This window comes from Ranitomeya variabilis, chromosome 4 (assembly GCF_051348905.1).
Source record: "Ranitomeya variabilis isolate aRanVar5 chromosome 4, aRanVar5.hap1, whole genome shotgun sequence".
In the NCBI taxonomy this organism is placed as follows: domain Eukaryota; kingdom Metazoa; phylum Chordata; class Amphibia; order Anura; family Dendrobatidae; genus Ranitomeya; species Ranitomeya variabilis.
The window spans coordinates 653292562-653314233 of NC_135235.1; the positions used below are offsets into that span (position 1 = coordinate 653292562).

General features: G+C 43.2%; 1 protein-coding gene across 2 annotated transcripts; it reads left to right on the forward strand.

Annotated features, from left to right (window-relative positions):
• The first annotated feature begins 2084 nt into the window (after positions 1 to 2084).
• LOC143767434 (uncharacterized) lies at positions 2085 to 21165 on the forward strand. Of its 2 annotated transcripts, XM_077255771.1 has the most exons (7): positions 2085 to 2126; positions 5390 to 5494; positions 6296 to 6475; positions 6571 to 6694; positions 6776 to 6873; positions 10628 to 10718; positions 18455 to 21165. In XM_077255771.1, exons 2-7 carry the CDS (start codon positions 5417 to 5419, stop codon positions 19534 to 19536), a joined length of 1653 nt encoding a protein of 550 aa, XP_077111886.1. In that variant the 5' UTR covers positions 2085 to 2126; positions 5390 to 5416; the 3' UTR covers positions 19537 to 21165. The 2 variants fall into 2 exon arrangements, with proteins under 2 accessions (XP_077111886.1, XP_077111885.1); XM_077255770.1 differs by lacking the exon at positions 2085 to 2126 and having other exon boundaries at positions 5369 to 5494.
• The last annotated feature ends 507 nt before the right edge of the window (positions 21166 to 21672 follow it).

Consider the following 21672-nt stretch of genomic DNA (forward strand, 5'->3'; position numbering starts at 1 on the left):
CCTACTAAAGGTGTCTTCCCCTGCCTGGTGTTGTCCTCAACTGAATAAAGCTGAGCTTCTACCTTCTGCCTCTTATTAACTGCTGTTTTTTTAAAAAATTGGCTGTTCCGGCCTACTAAAGGTGTCTGCTCCTGCCTGGTGTTGTCCTCAACTGAATAAAGCTGAGCTTCTACCTTCTGCCTCTTATTAACTGCTGTTTTTTAAAAAAATTGGCTGTTCCGGCCTACTAAAGGTGTCTGCCCCTGCCTGGTGTTGTCCTCAACTGAATAAAGCTGAGCTTCTACTTTCTGCCTCTTATTAACTGCTGTTTTTTTAAAAAATTGGCTGTTCCGGCCTACTAAAGGTGTCTGCCCCTGCCTGGTGTTGTCCTCAACTGAATAAAGCTGAGCTTCTACCTTCTGCCTCTTATTAACTGCTGTTTTTTTTAAAAATTGGCTGTTCCGGCCAACTAAAGGTGTCTGCCCCTGCCTGGTGTTGTCCTCAACTGAATAAAGCTGAGCTTCCACCTTCTGCCTCTTATTAACTGCTGTTTTTTTAAAAAACTGGCTGTTCCGGCCTACTAAAGGTGTCTGCCCCTGCCTGGTGTTGTCCTCAACTGAATAAAGCTGAGCTTCCACCTTCTGCCTCTTATTAACTGCTGTTTTTTTTTTAAATTGGCTGTTCCGGCCTACTAAAAGTGTCTGCCCCTGCCTGGTGTTGTCCTCAACTGAATAAAGCTGAGCTTCCACCTTCTGCCTCTTATTAACTGCTGTTTTTTTAAAAAATTGGCTGTTCCGGCCTACTAAAAGTGTCTGCCCCTGCCTGGTGTTTTCCTCAACTGAATAAAGCTGAGCTTCTACCTTCTGCCTCTTATTAACTGCTGTTTTTTAAAAAATTGGCTGTTCCGGCCTACTAACGGTGTCTGCCCCTCCCTGGTGTTGTCCTCAACTGAACAAAGCTGAGCTTCCACATTCTGGCTTTCGGCCTATACTATCAGATATTAAACTGCATTTGGCCTACTAGTGTGGTTAGGCCCTTGAAACAGTGTCTGCTGCTCTTGGGTTTGCTACTCCACTGAACAAAGCAATGCTGCCTGTTTAGTCCTGTTACCAATTTTGAACTGCATTTAGCCTACTTTATTCTTTGGCCCTATATCTGTTTCCTCCTCATCCTGCCCATTGCCCAGCCACTGCTAGATGAGTCTGCTGGTACATTGACCTAGACCACTACATTCCCCTTGTACTCTACACAGCCAGAATCTGACCCTGCTGAAAGTAAGGTTCCCCTTCCCGCATGTTATACCACCTTACACAGGGACAAAGAGGAAGGTGCAGATGAAAGTGCAGGTTCCTTCATCAGGTGGGGGGGCATACTCGTTGGCGACGTCAATGGCACAGGGCCCCTCAGAGTACGCAAAAGTGTCGCTGCTGGTGGGAGGCGCCCCCGCCATGCAAACACACCGCCGTACTTTGAGGGGCCCTGTGCCAGTGCCAATGCGAACGAGTGGGCCCCCCCTGCTTGCTCAGGATCACAGCACTTGCAACGTTGAAATACTTACCTCTCCCTGCTCCACCACCGTGACGTAGTCCGCATTTCCTGGGCCCACGAAAAACTTGAGCCAGCCCTACTCCCCCCACAACTTTAGCCAAATGACCCCCAATTTCCTATGCCCAACTATTATTATAAAGTTAATTAAGATTGACAAGCTTCAGAAACAAGAATGGATGTTTTTGGCATTAAAATGGGCACTGTAGGTGTTTTCCTGGCCTCCACTCACTGCCGACTATGCTTCCCCATTGACTTGCATTGGGTTTCGTGTTTCGGTCGATCCCCGACTTTTAGCGATAATCGGCCGACTGCACTCGACTCGACTCTGGACAAAGTCGGGTTTCACAAAACCCGACTCGATCTTATAAAAATGAAAGTCGCTCAACCCTAGTTGGGACCAATCGAGCACCATCTTTACATTTGCGGGGTCCATCCAAAACTTCCCCTCACCCAGCACCATGACAACCAGCACAGCAGAGTCCTGCATACACTGAGGCCCCTGATCATGTGACCCCTGACTCCTCCCCTCCTGTGACCTCATCACAGGTCCTGTGCGCATAGAACAGCCATATATGTGGTGAGCGGCTCTGCAGGTGGAGGTAGGTGCTGGAAATTCCCCATTACTGGGCAGGGGCAGGGGGCAGTAACCCCTTCAGAGCTGTGGTCCTCTTTTAGATACGTCTCTCAGCTTTGATAGACCGGACACGCATTTCGCACAGTACGACACCTCTTACATGATCCCACACTTTATGATGCCCCAGTGTTTCCCTCCTCCACAAGATAGCGCCCTGGCATATATATAATATATCCTTCCCCGCCGGGGTCCTGCGCTCAGTGCAGCAGGTCTGGCGCTGCGGTCCAGGCTCCGGTCTGTTCTGTGTGTGGATCAGTGCAGACGTGGTTTCACGACGACTGCTCGAGCCTCAGATGAAGCAGATCCAGATGTAATAAGTAGGGTTGAGTGAATTTTATTGGGTCCCGGCAAGTTATATTGCTTACCAAATAAGCTGCAGCGGGAACCCGGATACCTGGAGTGCTCCGATAATCAGCTGTTCGGCACCGCATCTGCATGTGTGACAGTCATAACACACAGGCTCTCCATGCATCTGTTGTGACAGTGACACAGCAGCGACGCATGCAGTTGCGAAGCCAAACAGCTGATTATCGGGAGCGCTCCAGGTATCCAGGTTCCCTCTGCAGCTTATTCGGTAAGTGCTATAGCTTGCTGAATAAGGAGGGAGCCAATCAAATTCGCTTATCTCTAGTAATAAGGACTGTCGACCTACCCAGGATAGCCTCCTAAATCTGGGAATGTAGGGCTGGGCCCGAGGTATGGTAGGGCTGCACATTGTACTGTTTCTTGAGGTACTAGTGTATTTTGGCTTATTTTTTTGCTTTATATGTCACATTGAATCCATTCTGGGGTGTTTTTGCAAGGCTTCTGGCTTTCATGGCAACCCATTTGAACATATTGGAGGATCCCAGTGGATCAACAGCATCAACCCCTCACTCTATCTGGTCAACAAAGAGATTAAACAGCCAAGATCGGAGTTATCTTTGATTATGGCTGTTAAAGATATCTAAGCAGTCGATCCAAATGTCACGGTGCTCCTCTTTACATTCTGTTGCTCACAGTGATGGCATAGGCTTAGAAGCTGGGCTTGTGTGATCTTTGTGATTAACAGTATGTAAGGAAGTGAAACCTACCTCACTAAGGTACAAGAAATGGTGGTCTCTTCATTGGATTTATCAGAACCAAAGCTCTGCTTCCATTACACCTATGTAGCCAAGTTTACCTTAAAGAAGACCTGTCACCTGCTCAAAAATAAGTGAAGTTTTCCCACCTATAAAGAATGGAGAGGTCCTTAATTTTTATCATAGGTACACTTCAACTGTGAGAGACAGAATCTAAAAATAAAAGCCAGAAAATTATATTGTATTATTTTTACATACCGTAATTAATTTGCACTTTATTGCATGAAATAAGTATTTGATCACCTACCAACCAGCAAGAATTCTAGCTCTCACTGATCTGTTAGTTTTTCTTTAAAAAGCCCTCCTACTCTGCACTCATTACTTGTATTAATTGCACCTGTTTGAACTCGTCACTTGTATAAAAGACACCTGTCCACACACTCAATCAATCACACTCCAACCTCTCCACCATGGCCAAGACCAAAATGCTGTCTAAGGACACAAAGGGACAAAATTGTAGACCTGCACAAGGCTATGATGGGCTACAGGACAATAGGCAAGCAGCTTGTAAAATCCCTAATTTCCCGTTTTTTGCTACGTCATTCTTTTACAGTGACATTCATATTTGTTTCTTTCAGAGCATAGTATTTGAAATCTTTGTAGATCAACTGGGCATTTCTTGAGTCTTCTTTGCGGGGGGGGGGGGGGGGTGTCACGATCATTTCTGGATTTGTGGCAGATCTGGTTTCTTTAACTTAAAACTTTTTTCCTTTCAGGCCATCGGGAGTTAATGTCACTTTTTCCCCGCTGGCCTGCAGCTGTAATTGCATTGCTGCTGGGTCAGCTGATGTGGGCGGTGACCACTCCCACCTTCCTTTAAAAGGTTACCTGATGCATCAGCTGACTGTCGGTGTTAGAGCAATCTGCAGTGACCAAGATGGAATAAGGAGCTCTCTGGGAGCAGTGGTGCTTCAGCTAAATACGTTTGTCTGATGTCTTTGTCCTGCTGTGCAGTGCTTTGCAGCAGAATGCTGAGTGTTATATTTTTGAAACCTTGTCCCTTCGGTGTCTGTCCCTAAACTGTCTGTCTTACCTGCAGTAGGTGCAGATAGTGACCGTCACTAGCTAGGGACCGTAAGTAGGTGCGGCTAGTGACCTTCACTAGCTAGGGCAGTTATAGGTGACATTTAGTGATGAAGTATCCTGACGTCAGCAGGGGGAAGGACCCGCATAGGGTGTTAGGTGAGATCAGGGACAGGCTCAGGTCAGAGCTAAGGAGGTGACCATCCCTGATTCCCTAGTGTCAGGGCCTTTCTCGCCCCATTCCATCGGCGTTGTGCTGTTGTGCCATTTGGTGACCGGTGAACCATTGGGTCATGTCACACTGGGTCAGTCACTCCGTAACACTGAACCTATCAAAAACCAAACTCCTTGTGTTTCCTCCCTCTACTAACCTACCTATGCACTACATTGCTATTTCCGTGTGTGGTTCTACCATTACTCCCCAGCAACATGCCCGCTGTCTTGGGGTCATACATGATTCAGATCTTTCATTCACCTCCCACATCCAATCACTGGCTCGCTCTTGTTATCTTCACCTCAAAAACATTTCTAGAATTCGACCTTTTCTTACTTTCGACTCTGCAAAATCTCTTACGGTTTTTGCCCTTATTCACATGATGGTTTTTAAGCTATTTTCGATCAAAGAGAGTGTTACTAAGAACTTTGTGTTATTTGAATGCACTTTTGCTTTTTACTTGTTTAGTTACAGCAGGGGTTTTTGCTCATTTTTTTCTTGTAGGTTTTGTATGCTTATTACTGTTTGTGGCCTAAAATATACAGGTTTTATTAGTAGATATAAAGAAAAAAAATGCAGAATGTTGTAAAATAATAATAATACTAGTAATACTCAGATAATTGCCTCCCAGTCCAAGTCTCTATGAGTTTCTCATTTGTATCTGTATTTCATGTTTTGTCTGGATGAACATGGAATCTCTACAGCCAATTAATGGCCTGTGGCCGAAAGGAGAGAATATGACATCTACATTTTCTGTCTCCTCATATGTTTCCCATTACTATCTCTAGTTATATTATTACATGTGATCTTTATGATGTTACATCATCATCTTCTTCCCATTCGGGTCCCTACATTATCGGATCCTCTCAGTGAATTTTCCTGATCGACCCATCAAGGATGGAGAGAGACCGGGACAAGATGTCGGAGAGGATATTACACTTCACCCTAGAGATCCTTTTCCGGCTTACTGGAGAGGTGAGAGATTCTGATGACGTCATATTACATCATTCTTATCTATGGAAATGATGTCAGGACCAGCTACCTGATGGGCACTCACCGGCAACAGCGCAGGAGGCTAGCCTGGACGTCTTGTGCCAGGGACAGCCTGTGACACCGAGGAGCTGTCAATGAGAGCAGTAGCAGCGGTGCTGCAGGGGCTAGCCGTTCTCCAGAGCAGACAGACAGGACCTGCAGTCACATGACCGGGTGTCAGAGGGGGAAGACGGAGCTTAGCGTCACTGTTTGAGCCTGCAGCGTGGGGCTGCAGCGGCTCTGGGAGAAAGTGTAAGAAGGGGAGGAACCCCCAAGGGTGTTAAAAGGGATGAAAGGAAAAAATGTAGTCACACAAGTCAAGGTCATACACAGAGAAGTCGGCGCAGTACTCAGGGGCAATCAGAACAATAGTCAGGACGTAGCAAGAGATCAGAAAACCAGAACGGGCAATAGACAGTACAGAAATGTCAGGCAGGAATCACAACAGGGACGGAACCAGATCAGAAACTAAACAGACAAACAATAGTACATGCACAAAGCAGAGACATACCAGGGTCATACACACTCAGCCAAGGGTCAGAGTATAAACGACAAGGATTGACCTCACAGTGAGACTATAAAAAGCCTCCCAGGACCCAGAAAGAGGCCATCCGAGTTAACCCTGCAACTATCTGTCCCGAGGGCCCAGTAAACCATGACAAATAACAGATGGACAGAACTGGACAGGTGAAGACTCTGGAAATGTCTGTAGTGAGATTTATGAATGTGTCTCTCCATAACCAGGATTACACAGTAGTGAAGAAGACCTCTAGTGATCGCTGTCAGGACCCCGTGTCTGAGGGATGGAGAAGACCCCTGAGCCCAGTCACTAGACCTCCACCTCACACTCTGATACATGATGACATTGATGACCAGAAGATCCTAGAACTCACCTACAAGATGATTGAGCTGCTGACTGGACAGGTGACTGCTGGGAATATTGGTACATTATACAGTAACGCTGATACAGTAACGCTGTAACGGGATCAGGGTGGTAATGATATCATTGTACGTGTCAGGTTCCTTTACGGTGTCAGGATGTCACCATCTTTTTCACCTTGGAGGAGTGGGAGTATTTAGAAGGACACAAAGATCTGTACAAGGACGTCCTGATGGAGATTCCCCATCCCCTCACGTCACAAGGTAATAGACAGGACTACATACACACAGCTTATAATTATCTGTATGTAAAGAATGAATTCAGTTCCTGTATGTTTCCTCCAGTTGTATCCAGTAAGAGGACAACACCAGAGAGATGTCCCTGTCCTCTTCTTCCTGAGAACTTTAAACAAGAGAATTCCGATGTTCCTGAGGATCATCAGGTAGATGGAGAGAAGATGCCATGATGTGTAGATGGCTGTGAAGGTCTTGTGTTCAGTCTTGTTTTATCCACCAGTATTACACACTAAATAGAAAATTTATTAGATACACCAGCACTTTTATGATTGGAGCTTTACTGTATGGAATTAGACACGTGATGCCGGAGTGCAGCATAAAATCAATTGAAGTACCTCTCTATCAAACCATAAAATTTTACTTTAATTGTGTCTAGTTTAAAATACTAAGGGTAAAAAAGTTGTCCCTAATTTGCCTCAAATTAAATCATTCCTAACTGATTTGAATGTATATATTCATTGGACGATACTCCTCTGTGTCCACATATAAAGGGCAGAATAGGACAATCCGTATTGAAGCACTCATCCCTCCCAACATGTTTCACCACTGGTGCGGCGTCATCAGGGGATGGGACACTGGTATGAATGATCCCGCATGAGATCCAACGTAGCTTCCCCATATCCAGCATGAGATCCCACATAGCCTGCCCATGTCAAGCAAGAGACCCCACATAACCTGCCCATGTCAAGCAAGAGACCCCTCATAGCCTCCCCATGTTCAGCCAAACATCCCATATGCATGAAAAAAAGCACCACATACTCGCCTCGTTCCCATTCTAACCAGCGCTCTATTAGTGCGTGTGCTATCTCTTATGCACTAACTCTCCACAGTGCACTGCTGGCACAATAAAATGATGTAATTGTGTCATCTGCCTCACACGCTGATTGGTGGAAGAAGGGGTCGGTGGCTCCTCCTCCACCAATGCACTCACCGCTGCCAGCATCCCAAGGGTGCAGAAGGCGTTGACAGTGGGTGGCGGTGGACAGGCTGGGGAGGGAAAGGTGCGGTCCATAGGCCACGGTTTTTAGGCCCTCGGCTGTCTCGGTCCACAAGCAGCTCTTTGCCCGCGGTCCGCACCTTGCCCAGGTCTGCTACAGAGGGATATTTGGGCACTAGAATTTACCCAAGCTTTGTGGCTGACCAAGTTTATCCCGTGATGGCGGCAGTTTACCCTATGGCTGAAGGACAATGCACCATGAAATAAATGTTGTGCAGCCATGGATAGGTTTCAGGAACATGATAGCAGCATGATCTCCGGTATCTCTGGGAGGAAGTACGTCAGTACATCCATCTAATTTGCGGCAACTGCATGAAGCTGTCCTCTCAGCACAGGAGAATATTCCTGATCTCAACACTTGATGGAATCTACGCAATGATAAATAGATTGAAGGCTAGAGGCAAAGTGAGGGCCAATGTGCTACTAGATGGGTGTCTCAATAATGTGACCATTCAGTGTACATTATACTTGGTGGAATTGACGGATAAAGCTGATCAGAGACATTAGATGTCTCAATCGTCTCACAATTTTCCGGTTATGGAGACTGCTGGTCAGAATAAGAGACCAACAGGTTGGATTTATACCGGAGACTTACAGCTGTGTCAGTAGCGTAGCTACCGGGAGGGTGCGGGTGCCCCGGGCCCTGCGCTCTGAGGGGACCCACCCGGAGGTACGCTATGTAACTATATCAGTGTGCACAGCCCGCCAATACAGTTACATTCTGCAGCAGAGCAGGGAGACACGATCTCCCTGTTCTGCCGCCCGGCCGCTATAGGGCCCATGAGCAGGCGGGGGGGCGGTGCCAGCAGTGGGCCCCCCGCCTGTCATTGCAGGGTCAACTGTATCAGCACCTAGCCGATACAGCTGACCGCATTGATGGGATGAGTGTTACGCTCCCTCTCCCATCATCCCCCTCTCAGCGACTGATGCAGACACTGACAGCGGGCACGCTGACGTCACTACCCGGCGCCTGCTGTCAGGAGATGAGCGGGTTGGAGCTCGGAGCAGCGGAGAAAGCAGGAGGAAGAGAGGTGAGTATTTTTTTATTATTTTTTTAATTGGGCTGCATTATAATAGAGAGGTCGCCTATGGGTGCTGCATTATAACAGAGAGGCTGCCTATGGGGGTGCATTACAATAGAGAGGCTGCCTATGGGGGGCTGCATTATAATAGGCTGCACATGTGAAAAATAGGGAATCCAGCTCCAAGAGATAAAATCACTTAGCTTTAATAGTATTCATTTAAAATAAAAATAGGCTATAAGACATAAAAAAAAAACAGATATACCTGAAGGCGAGTGCCTGTATAAACTGTACGCATTTCGAACACACAAGTGCTCTTAGTCTCACCCTATGGGGGGCTGCATTATAATAGAGAGGCTGCCTATGGGGGGCTGTATTATAATAGAGAGGCTGCCTATGAGGGGCTGCATTATAATAGGCTGCCTATGATAGGGTCAGCATTATTATAGGCTGCCTATGATAGGGGGGGCTGCCTGCATTATAATAGAGAGGATGCCTATGAGAGGGGGGCTGCATTATAATGCAGAGGCTGCCTATGACAGGGGGTTGCATTATAATACAGAGGCTGCCTATGAGAGGAGGGCTGCATTATAATACAGAGGCTGCCTATGAGAGGGGGGCTGCATTATAATATGTAGACTGCCTATTAGAAGGTGGCTACATTATATATCTGCCTATGGGTGGTGTATTATACTATAGACTGTTCCTATGGGGAGTGCATTATACTATAGACTGACTATGGGGAGTGCATTATCCTATATGGAGGCCTATGGGGAGTGCATTATACTATAAATTCTGCCTATGGGGAGTGCATTATACTATAAATTCTGCCTAGCCTATGGAGCTGAATTATACTGTTTTGATGACTATCTGGTGTATTATGCTATATGGAGGCTATCTAGGGGGCCATCATACAGTGTGGGGATTATAGTGATGGGGCCATCATACAGTGTTGGAGCCATTAAATAGTTTGGGGGATATTAAGGGGTCAGTATATATATACAGTTAGGGGGCATTATACTGTGTATAAGAGAGCATCATACTGTGTATAGGGGAGCTGTACAGGGGGAGACTCGGGACATTATTAAATGTAAAGTGGGCACTTATTGTTATAGGGGAACTCGGGTTACTGTGACTATCAAAGAGGCACACAGGGAATTATTACTTTCTAGGGGCAAAATATGGGCACTGTTTTCTAGGGCACTTGCACCCTGCATTACTATATTACAGAGGGTTGCTTTAGAATTTAGAAGGCACATAGTAACACACAGCAGGTGCAGTAATAGGGACACATATCGCAGCAGCGGCTCAGTATTGGAATATCGGCAGGATGAGGAGTTTGTGCAGGTTGGGAATAGATGGTGATGGCTGGAATGTGAGAAGTGAAACGTGTCTTTGTTGTATTCTCTGCAGCCGAGTACTGACTGGAAGAAGTGGTCATGTCGGTCTGGGCCAGATGGAAAAGACGGGAAAAATGGACGATTCCATCAGAAAGAACGTCAGCAGTAAGTCATTATCTGTAACTGTGCTGTGATCTCTTATATGTTCTGTAGGATTGGTATTAACCACTGACCATATGGCGGTAATATCTATGTTGGTCTTTATATAGAGATTATCTTCAGTAACAGCGTGGTCATCTGCTGAGGTTCTCCTCCACTATTAGGGAGCGTCACCCAGTTGTAATCAAGGTTACATGGCTAGGGGCCCACTCAGAAGCTTCACTCGCCCCGACCAAAGCCCTAGCTACGCCTCTGAGCTGTGTGATAAGCACTGCTGTCATGTTAAATTGGTCATTGTGAAAATGTATGATGTTTTCTGATCTTCTAAATCATTTCACAAAACTTCTCCATCTGTCTGTGACTTGTACAATATTTCTTTCAGGGTGAAGATCTGACCCATATTAATACTACAGAGACATATGTGAGGGGTGAGGAGCGGTGTAAAGAGGAGAGTCCTACAAATGACTACCCAGGTGAGTAGGAACCACTAAATGCACAGAGAAGTCACAGATTCTTTTCAGTCGCTGGTTGGGAAAAATCATGTGTGGAATCTTTTAAAGCTTGTTACACTTTTTTTCTTTTTTAACTGGGAGTTTGTTGGCACAATAATCTGTAAAGGAATACGGATAAGAAACACGTTTTTTTGGAAACTCTGGTACTGTTTTAATGGGCAAACACGTAGAATGGTGGAAAAAAAAAATTAGCTGTCATATTTCCGTACATTCTGTTCTGGCCTAAAAATGTGTCTGCTTCAGCCAATCCCTGACTGTAGTGGAGACTTGTTAGTTTCTATTCAGATCAGTGGTCAGTTGTGGCTGTCACATATCCATCAAGCCAGAAGGAAGGAATATAAGATAATTCCACCATTGTATTTTTGGTTTAGTCTATAGTAGAGATGGGCGAACCCGAACAGTAAAGTTCGGGGTCCGTATCCAAGACCTACTGTTCGGGCACAGACACCAAACATGACTTCACCAGTAAGTCAGTTTTACTGTTCAGGTTCGGCCTCCTGAACACCGGGTGACACCGGTGGCTCTGATCAACGGTAAGATTAATATCACCTGCCAGATTGCTGCGGTTCTCGTGCTGTCAGATGACAGCGTGAGCCCGCAACTGTGACCGGAGGTAAAAAAGTCAACAATGCTATTGGTTTTACCATATCAAGTACTAGAAAATGGGGAAAAAATTCAAAATGCAGGGAAATTGCCAAAAAAGTGGAATTCCACAACTGTTTTTTTTTTCTTTACCATGTTCACTAAATGCTAAAACTGACCTGCCATTATAATTCTCCAAGTCATTACGAGTCCGCAGATACTAAACATGTATAGGTTATTTTTTATATAAGTGGTGGAAAAAAAAAAGTTAGCAAAAAATAATTTGCGATATTAGGAGACCCATAGCGTCTCCATTTTCCTGGATCTGGGACTGGGTGAGGACCTATTTTTGCGCGGCAACCTGATGTTTTTATTGATACCATTTTGGGGTAGATAGGATTGTTTGATCGCCCATTATTGCTTATTATTACAATGTTGTGATGAACAAAAAAATGTAATTCTGGGGCTTTGATTTTTTTCTCTTTACGCCGTTTACCAATCGGATTAATTGTTGTTATATATTGGTAGATCAGGAGTTTCTGAACTCAGCGATACCAAATATGTGTATTTTTTATTTTTTTTATTGTTTTATTTTGAATGGGGAATGATTTGAACGTTTATATTTTTTACATTTTTTTTTAAACTTTTTTTTTTTTTTACTTTACACATGCTTCAATAGTCTCCATGGGAGATTAGAACCTGTGACCATCCGATTGCCTGTGCTACATACAGCAGAGCTGCAGCCCTGTTGTGGGTAGCTAAAATAATCACCTGCTATGAACGCCGGCCGTATTGATATGTTTTGAGTAGAGCTTTTGTCTCCAGAGCGAAATTGAGAAACTCATTAGGATTCAGGGTTAATGTCTGAAAAGAATTGTAATTTGTCCTGCAATAATCCATAGAGCGCAAATCAAAACCTTTATGCTAATTGTACACCTATGTTATTATTGTTATTATATTATTGGTCACATGCAAAGCGCACTGGCACTCAAATTTCCTTAAAATTCATAGTAGCAAAGTGCATAGGAGCACAGTTTACTTTTTATCAATTAACAAAATCTAAAGTGAATGAACAAAAAATGGAATCTAAATCATCTCAATATTTGGTGTGACTGCATTTTGCCTTCAAAACGGCATCAAACACTGCATGCAAAATTATTAGGCAATTTGTATTTTTGATGATTAGTTTTATTATTGAACAACTACAGTGCTGCCAGTCAATTTAAAAGGTTAATAAACCTGAATATTCAAGAAAACAAAAGTGAGGTTTTGTCTTTCTTTGCATATCGATGTGTGCAGAATTATTGGACAGCTAAATGAAAAATTTAAGTTTTCCACCTCAATTGTTTATTTTCATCCATTAAAGTGAGAATAATAACCTAACAGCTTAAAATGTAAAAAATAAATTTCTGACATTTCAAAAAAAATATCAGTGACCAACATAGCCACGCTTCTTTTTAATAACAGAAGCCTTCCATCCATGCAGTCTATCTGTTTCTTCACAATCAACTTTTTGTGCAGCACTAAGCACAGCCTCCCAGACACTGATCAGAGAGGTGACTGTTTCCCTTCAGCATAAATTTATTATTGAAGAAGGGTCCACACGTTATCAATAGGATTTATAGGAAGGGGCCAAGTCCTTATTCTTTCATTTTTAAGACCTGTATGCTTGAAGAAAGTATCCTAAAAACTGGCAGTGGGTTTGAGTTTTGATTTTGAATCCATCTTCAATCAGTTCAATTATATTAAATAATACTAGCCCACAGCAGTAACCCACCTCAACCTTGCTGGCGTATGCAGGGCTGCCACTAGAAATTTCGGGGCCCCATACTGGCAAAATTTTCGGGGCCCCCTTGAGACTCCACCCAGGCTCCACACCAGCCACGCCTCCACGCTCCACCCCTCAAACTGTCCACAGTCCCACCGTTCTCTCTTGGAAAATCTCCACTTCTCACCTATCACACACTGACTGTTCCCATCACCAGATCACACATATAGCCGTCAGCTTTTGTTTTGGCCAAAAGATTTTTTAAGCCACCAAAATGACAAGGTAGACACTTTTGGCCAGGCCCTACTCTACTGTAACCTATTAAATATTTGTTAAAATATGCAATACAATATAGGTATATTTTTATTTTTCAATTTTTTAAATGACCTATAATACCACATACAAGGAACAAATACCACAGCACCATGACCAGATGACATATTACCACGCCAGTGATTGAATAATATCAAATACAAGAAACAAATACCACAACATCATGACCAGACCACATATTACCACCACATAGTGACTGAATACTACAATACTGATCAATAATAAAAAAAAACAAACCACAATACTATCACCATCAGTGCCATTATACACAGGAGATCTGTACTTAGTATGCAGTGTCTGTGTACAGGTAATACAGTGATCACCAGTGACGTTATACACAGGAGCTCTGTATATAGTGTATAGGTAATCCAGTGATCACTGGTGACATTATACACAGGACCGGTGTATATAGTATACAGTGTATAGTGTCAGTGTATAGGTAACACACTGATTCACCAGTGATGTCTCTAGGTGAAGTCCTTCATCTTTCATCCAGCACAGACCCCCATCACTTCATCCAGACAGGGCTCGTCTCTGCAGGAAATAACACCGTTATCTCGAGTTCCACTTGCAGAACACATTACTTAATTTTCCCAACTTCTACATTACACCACATGAAGAAAAAAAGGTGATATAGTGTCACTCTACACAGTAACAGGACCGCCCCCCCATTTAAAACAGTATACTCAAAAAATAAAATAAATACATCACTGCAGTAATAATATCCCTTAATTAGCCCCTATGATAATAATATTCGCCATCCTAGCCCCGTTTATCTCATTCCTGGCTCCAGCCATATGTTCTCCCATCCTGCCCTAATGAGTATCCATTCTGCCCCATATGATCTCCCCATCCTGCCCCATCTGTCTCCATCGTATCCATCCTGCCCCATGATCCTGCACGATCTCTCCAACCCTGCCCCATCTGTCTCCAATCCTGCCTCCAGTGTCTCCAATCATGCCCGTATCACCATTCTGCCCCGTCTCCAATCATGCCCCCATGTTTCCAATCCTGTCCCATCTGTCTCCAGTCATGCCCCAGTGTCTCCAATCATGCCCCGTTTCTCCATTGTGCCCCTGTGTCCAGCCCTTGTGCCCCTGTGTCCAGCCCTTGTGCCCGTGTCCAGCTTTGTGCCCCTGTGTCCAGCTTTGTGCCCCTGTGTCCAGCTTTGTGCCCGTGTCCTGCCTGTGAAGGCAGCAAAAAAAAAACACCAGGCCCCGGGCCCTGTTTGAATCCGTGCAGGTGCCGGTGCGTGCAGCCAGCAAACAAAGCCCCCCACCCCCGGGCCCTGTTTGAATCCGGACGCCGGGACGGTACTCACCCTGCTGGCCCGCCGCCTCCACCTGCTCGTCCGGTCTGCAGCGCACGTTCTGCCAGTGTCCCCCGTCGCCTCGTCCGGTCCCTCATCGTCCGGTGGTCCCCCGCTGCCGACTTCCTCTGCTGCTCCGCCGTCCGCAGCCACCCACGTGGCACACCGCACGCTGCTCTGCTCCGGAATGAGGAAGTGGAGCAGGGCAGCGTGTGACGTCACTAGCCCATGATGCACTGGGCTGCCTTAAAGCTACAGCGCTCATTTAGGCTGCTGCGCTGCATAACAGGGTAACATTACACGGTGACGCCACAGTGTTGTTGATGGCGTAAATTAATCGGCGGATTCGGCGCAGTGGCGCACGCGCAGCCTGAATAAAATGTCAGCGGGGCCCGAGCGGAGCGCGGACCGGGCTGCCAGCGTGCTCGGGCCCCCCTTTTTGCTCCTCATCACCGGGCCCCATACTGCAGTAATGCCTGTCATGCCCTGATGGCGGCCCTGGGCGTATGCGTCGAAGTGGAGGTCTATGTTTATTGCTGATCCAGCCGCGGCCCATCCATCAAGACTGTTAAGAGTTAGTCTCATGTCATCAGTCCATAAAACCTTTGAAAAATTTGTCTTTAGATATTTCTTAACCTTGTCTTGACTTGACTTTCAACTTATCTGTCTTGTTCATTGATGGTCCAGTTTGTCTTCTTTACCTTGGCCATGTATCCAAGCACTGAACACCTTGTACGTCTGTGTCTTGTTTAGTGGTGGTTGGGTTTCAGCCTACTCACATCGGCCATGTCTCTGAGCACTGAAAACCTTGTACTTCTAAGCCTCCAAAGAGGTTGCAGTTCCAGAATATGACAGCCCTGGACGATAATGGCTTCCTAGTCGCCTCACGCTTGATTCTTTTCAAATCTTTGGCAGTTAATGTGTGTCCTGTTTTCCCAACATGTTTTTTGCAATCCTGGTGACTATTTGGACAAACTTTTTGATGGTTGTTGGATCACGCCCCAATATCTTTCCAATTTCAAGAGTGCTGCATCCCTTTACAACTTTTAACAATTTCTTTACTTTTCAGAGTCATATAAATCTCTTTTTTGGCCTTTTAGTCTGAGGGAAATTAGCGTACTAATAATTCTGCACACCTTGGTAAAGGGTATTAATATGTTTAGGCCACACTTCCTCATTACACAAATACACATCACCTGATATGTTTCATCCAATAAGCATTCACATTTAAAAAGCTTTAAGTTGGAAAATCTGCATAAAAATAATATGGTCAAAATATTACTTGCCTAATAATTGTGCACACTGTGTTTGCACAAAGTCAGGGATTTTGTAGGATTATAGTAAGGTGTAGGAATAACCAATTATATCAAACAGGTTATAATAATCAATACTTTTATATGAAGTCATAAATGGAAACAGCTGTGCAGGAGACTTAAAACTGGGCGAGGAACAGATAAACTATGCAACAATGGTGAGGATGTGGAAAACAGTTACATGTCACAAGTCAAACACTGAAGCAAGACTGAATACAACAACAAGAGGTGGTTATAGGTCTCTCCCAAGCAAAGAGTTCCAACAAAGTGAGGTTCCAAGATATTTTGTTCATGCTCAGTAGAAAAACTAAGAAGTGGGCAATGGTGAGAACCAAAGAAGAGGGGTCATCTTAGGAAACTTAGTATAACAGATGTAAGTCACATCATGCTTACTTTCCTTTGAAATTGAAAGATGTCCAGTAGTTCTGTCAATTCGGAACTGGCCGCAACTAGAGAGATTTGACTACCCCCAGCTACTGTTCAAAGAGGTCTGGCCACAAGTGGCCTACATGGCAGAATTGCCTAAAATTATACATTTTACATTGAAACAAGGCCAAGTAACTCAATTATGCAGAAAAACATAAGACCTGGTGTGCAGAAAAATAGCAGCAAGTGCTGTGGACCGATACGTCAGAATGTGAAATATTTGGCTGTAGCAAAAGACAAGTTGCTCAAGGGCTGGAGAGTGGTACAATAATGAGGAACTGCAGGCAACAATGAAGGATGTTTGTGGTTCCTTGCAAATGTCAGGCTGCATTCCTTAAAATGGAATCGAGGATTTGGCAAGGTATTATCAATGCTGCGAAATACAGCCAGATATTTTTCCATAATTTAAAATCATTATGGAGGTGTGTCATTGGATCCAAATTTATTCTCCAGCCGAACAGTGACTCCAAACATACAGGCAATTTCAATAAGATCTAACTTCAAAGTAACAAAGAACAAGAACAAGGGCCTCAATTCATTACTGCTGTTTCTCCAGTTTTCTGGAGTAATTTGCTCTTCTTTGTAGCTTTAGCATTTGTACCTTATTATCCATAGATTTGCACCATTTTTGTAAGTTCTCTTTCTTTTTAAGTCTTTTTTTTTTATTTTTCCTCAACAATTTTGCTTATACAGATGTTTTAGACAGGTCCATGAAATGTGACTTTTACCAAATATTTCACTTTTTTGTTGCTCTCATTACAGTCCCTGCAAGGAGTAAGGTTTTTTGGTGCATTTTTTAATTTGACTAATTTTTCGACAAACTTGTGACTTTTTAAAAGGTTTGCAACTTTTGGTCATGAAAAGTCCTAAAAAAATGTTTAAAAAAACCCAGCATGTTTTTTTAATTTGCTCTAAAATTCATGAAACAAATGTGCTATTTTGAAGAATTTACTGCAACAAAGTGTCAAAAAATACCAAGCGACAAAAAAGACAAGTGACTTCAATAAATCGCAAATGCTGAATCGGGGGCATAGAGTCCTGGAAGAGATTTTCGAGTCTGTCTAGAATTACATAGAGAAAGAGAAGGAATTTTTCTAGCCTACTTCCAAAGAAGTTCTATGGTTAGTTCTCCAAGATGTTTATAATAACATCTCTGTCGAGTTTGTTCAAAAACTGTGTTCAAGTGACTAGAAGACCTGATGAACGCAAAGAGCGGTTACACCAAATATTGATTTCTATTTTGTTTTTATTCATTCACTTTGCATTTTGTTAATTGATAAAAAAAATTAATTATGAGCTCTTCCGTTTTTGAAAGTTTTTTTTACTTTGAAGCAATTTTTCCACAGCTGCCTAAAACTTTTGTACAGTATTGTACATTTTCTGTAGCTTAAGCTAAGTGATCTACCATAGAACCAGGGACTAGCAACCATGGCTTGCAAAGGACACTGTAGCAAATTCTTTTTCCTTTCTATATGTTCATGATGGAAGACAATGCATCCATGAACTTTTATTACGTATGAAAGAGCATGCGTGGTCTACATTTTTGCATTCACTTCTACTAAATAAAAATATAAAACTATGTAAGATAATGTGCCCCTACACTTGCTTTAAAGCCATAACCATATTGTGTTTTGTCTTTGCCTTGCTCAATGCTAGAGTTCAATTGGCTGTGAAGGAAGGTATGAGCTGGGCACCACCTAATAGCACAGACTTTATGGCCCTTTAGGATTCTTCACTGAACATTTTACTAAAAAACATTAACATTCAAAGAGCACAACCTCTTGATCTAACATCTAACATCATCATCAATTAGTTGTTTTGAAGTCTACAGTACTGCTGCCATCACTGTCTTTGCCGATGATTGAATTTTACAGCAATTTGGATAGAAACTTTATAAATGTATAACAATATAATAGTAATATTTTAAAAGAAAGATATTGAAAATAAAATGTTTCATTCTTGGCAGATGACTATACCAGGAATTCAGAAAGGCATCAGATATTTTCAGATATTCAAGCAGATGATCACGCTATCACACCAGATTCATATGAAGGACATGCCTTTATATCTGATATACTTCCAACCTTTAACAGCAAACCTCCATCATCAAATCCTTTTGAACAAGTCCTCCCTCCTAATTTCTCACACACAATTATGCAAAAGAAAAATAACAGAAGAAGTGTTGAACATCTAAAAGCTCACACAGTGAAGAAGCGATATTCATGTTCTGAATGTGGCAAATGTTTTACAAGGAAGTACTATCTTAATGCTCATCAGAGAATTCACTCAAAGAAGAATCTATTTTCTTGTTCAGAATGTGGAAAATGTTTTAGCTGTAAATCAGGATTACTTAGACATCACAAAATTCACACAGGGGAAAAGCCATTTTTATGTTCAGATTGTGGGAAATGTTTTACAGAGAAATCTCATCTTGTTAAACATGAGAAAACTCACACAGAGGAGAAGATATTTTCATGTTCAGAATGTGGGGAATGTTATCAGAGATCTGATTTTGCTAAACATCGGAGAATTCACATGGGTGAGAAGCCATTTTCATGTTCAGAATGTGGGAAATGTTTTTCAAAGAATTCACATTTTGTTAACCATCAGAGAATTCACACAGGGGAGAAGCCATTTTCATGTTCAGAATGTGGAAAATATTTTACAGAGAAATCAAATCTTGTTGCACATAAGAGAATTCACACAGGGGAGAAGCGATTTTCATGCTCACAATGTGGAAAATGTTGTTCTCAGAAATCTGATCTTGCTAAACACCAGAGAACTCACACAGGGGAGAAGCCATTTTCATGTTTAGAATGTGGCAAATGTTTTACAGAGAAATCACATCTTGCTAAACATAAAAGAATTCACACTGGGGAGAAGCCATTTTCATGTTCAGAATGTGGTAAATGTTTTATAGAGAAATCAAATCTTCTTGCACATCATAGAATTCACACGGGGGAGAAGCCATATTCATGTTCAGAATGTGGGAAAAGTTATTCTACGAAATCTAATCTTGCTCAGCATCAGAAAAATCACACAAGGTAGAAGCAATTTTCATGTTCAGAATGTATGTGGAAAATGTTTTATCCAGGGATTAAAACTTAATAACTCACATATGAGAGAAGCAATATTAAGGTTCACTATGTAGGAAATGTCCACAAATTCACTAAAGGGAAAAGGCATTTAATGCTTATAATGTAGAAAATATATTTACAAGTAAAAGCTTTGGTTAGACATCATGGATAGAGACTAGGAGAAAAAATGTTTTCATGTACTGAGTGTCGAAAATGTTTGTCCATAATCCATCTCTGGTTAGTAATCAAAAAGCTTGCAAAGAAAAAATATTTTTGGGTTCACAATGTAAAACATTTTTACCTACAAGTGTCATCATCTTAAACATCAGAGAAAGCACGCAGGGAATTAGATATTTTTAAACTCCCAAATGATAAAAAAAAAATTAACAGTTACAGCCAGAGTAAAGTCACAACTTATACAAGAAAGATGGAGAGCAGAGCATTTAGCGCACTAAATTTAAGAAATGTATGTAATTACCAATAAACATTTGTCACTGAACACCAATTAATACCTAATATAGCCACACAAGAGGAACGTGCGCCGGACCCCTCTGGCTTTCAAAACTGCAGCTGTTTGTAGCTACATGAAATTTACCGTATATACTCGAGTATAAGCCGACCCCCCTAATTTTGCCACAAAAAGCTGGGAAAACTTAATGACTCGAGTATAAGCCTAGGGTGGAAAATGCAGCAGCTACTGGTAAATTTAAAAAATAAAACCAGATACCAATAAATGTAAAATTAATTGAGACATCAGTATTTTAAGTGTTTTTGAATATCCATATTGAATCTGGAGCCCCATATAATGCTCCATACAGTTCATGATGGCCCCATAAGATGCTCCATATTAAAATATGCCCCATATAATGCTGCACAAATGTTGACTATGACCCCATAAGATACTCTATAGACACATTTGCCCAGTATAATGCTCCACAAATGTGGATTTTGGCCCCATAAGATGCTCCATACAGATATTTGCCCCATATAATGCTGCACATGGCCCCATACAGATATTTGCCCCATATCATGCTGCACATGGCCCGATACAGATATTTGCCCCATATAATGCTTCACATAGCCCCAAAAGACACTCCATACAGATATTTGCCCCATATAATGATGCACATGGCCCCATACAGATATTTGCCCCATATAATGATGCACATAGCCCCATAAGATGCTCCATACAGATATTTGCCCCATATAATGCTGCACATGGCCCCATACAGATATTTGCCCCATATAATGCTGCACATGGCCCCATACAGATATTTGCCCCATATAATGATGCAGATGGCCCCATAAGATGCTCCATACAGATAATTTCCCTATATAATGCTGCACATGGCCCCATAAGATGCTCCATAGTTATTTGCCCCATATAATGCTGCACATGGCCCCATACAGATATTTGCCCCATATAATGCTGCACATGGCCCCATAAGATGCTCCATACAGATAATTTACCCATATAATGCTGCACATGGCCTCATAAGATGCTCCATACAGACATTTGCCCCATATGCTGTTGCTGCGATTAAAAAAATAAAAAATTACATACTCACCTCTCGGGCCCACGGCACTTGCTATATTCACCTGCTCCTCATTCCACGGCTGTGTCTTCCCTGTCCTCTGCACTGACATTCAGGCAGAGAGTGGTGCGCACTAATCGTGTCATCGTGCCCTCTGACCTGAGCGTCACTGCAGAGGATGCGGAAGACGCAGCGGCGCCGACGGTGGAACGGGGAGCAGGTGAATATCGCGCACTGAGTTATACTCACCTGCTCCTGGTGTGGTCCCTGCACATCTATTCCCCGGCGCTGGCAGCTTCTTCCTGTAGTGAGCGGTCACATGGTACTGCTCATTACAGTAAGGAATATGCTGCTCCACCTCTATGGGAGTGGAGTCGGGTCCATATTCATTACTGTAATGAGCGGTACCATGTGACCGCTCACTACAGGAAGAAGCTGCCGGCGCCGGGGAACCAGGGACGTGCAGGGACCGCGCCAGGAGCAGGTGAGTATTATTACACAGCTCCTGTCCCCCTCCCCTGCCGACCCCTGGGTATGACTCGAGTATAAGCCGAGAGAAGAGAAATGGAAAT

What these genes read in the sequence shown, in the direction of transcription:
- LOC143767434 (XM_077255771.1), top strand. Translation starts at nt 5,417, where the DNA reads ATGGAGAGAGACCGGGACAAGATGTCGGAGAGGATATTACACTTCACC. An exon ending in CCATCCCCTCACGTCACAAG is followed by an intron (nt 6,695 to 6,775) that starts GTAATAGACAGG and finishes TGTTTCCTCCAG; the next exon opens with TTGTATCCAGTAAGAGGACA. An exon ending in TCCTACAAATGACTACCCAG is followed by an intron (nt 10,719 to 18,454) that starts GTGAGTAGGAAC and finishes CATTCTTGGCAG; the next exon opens with ATGACTATACCAGGAATTCA.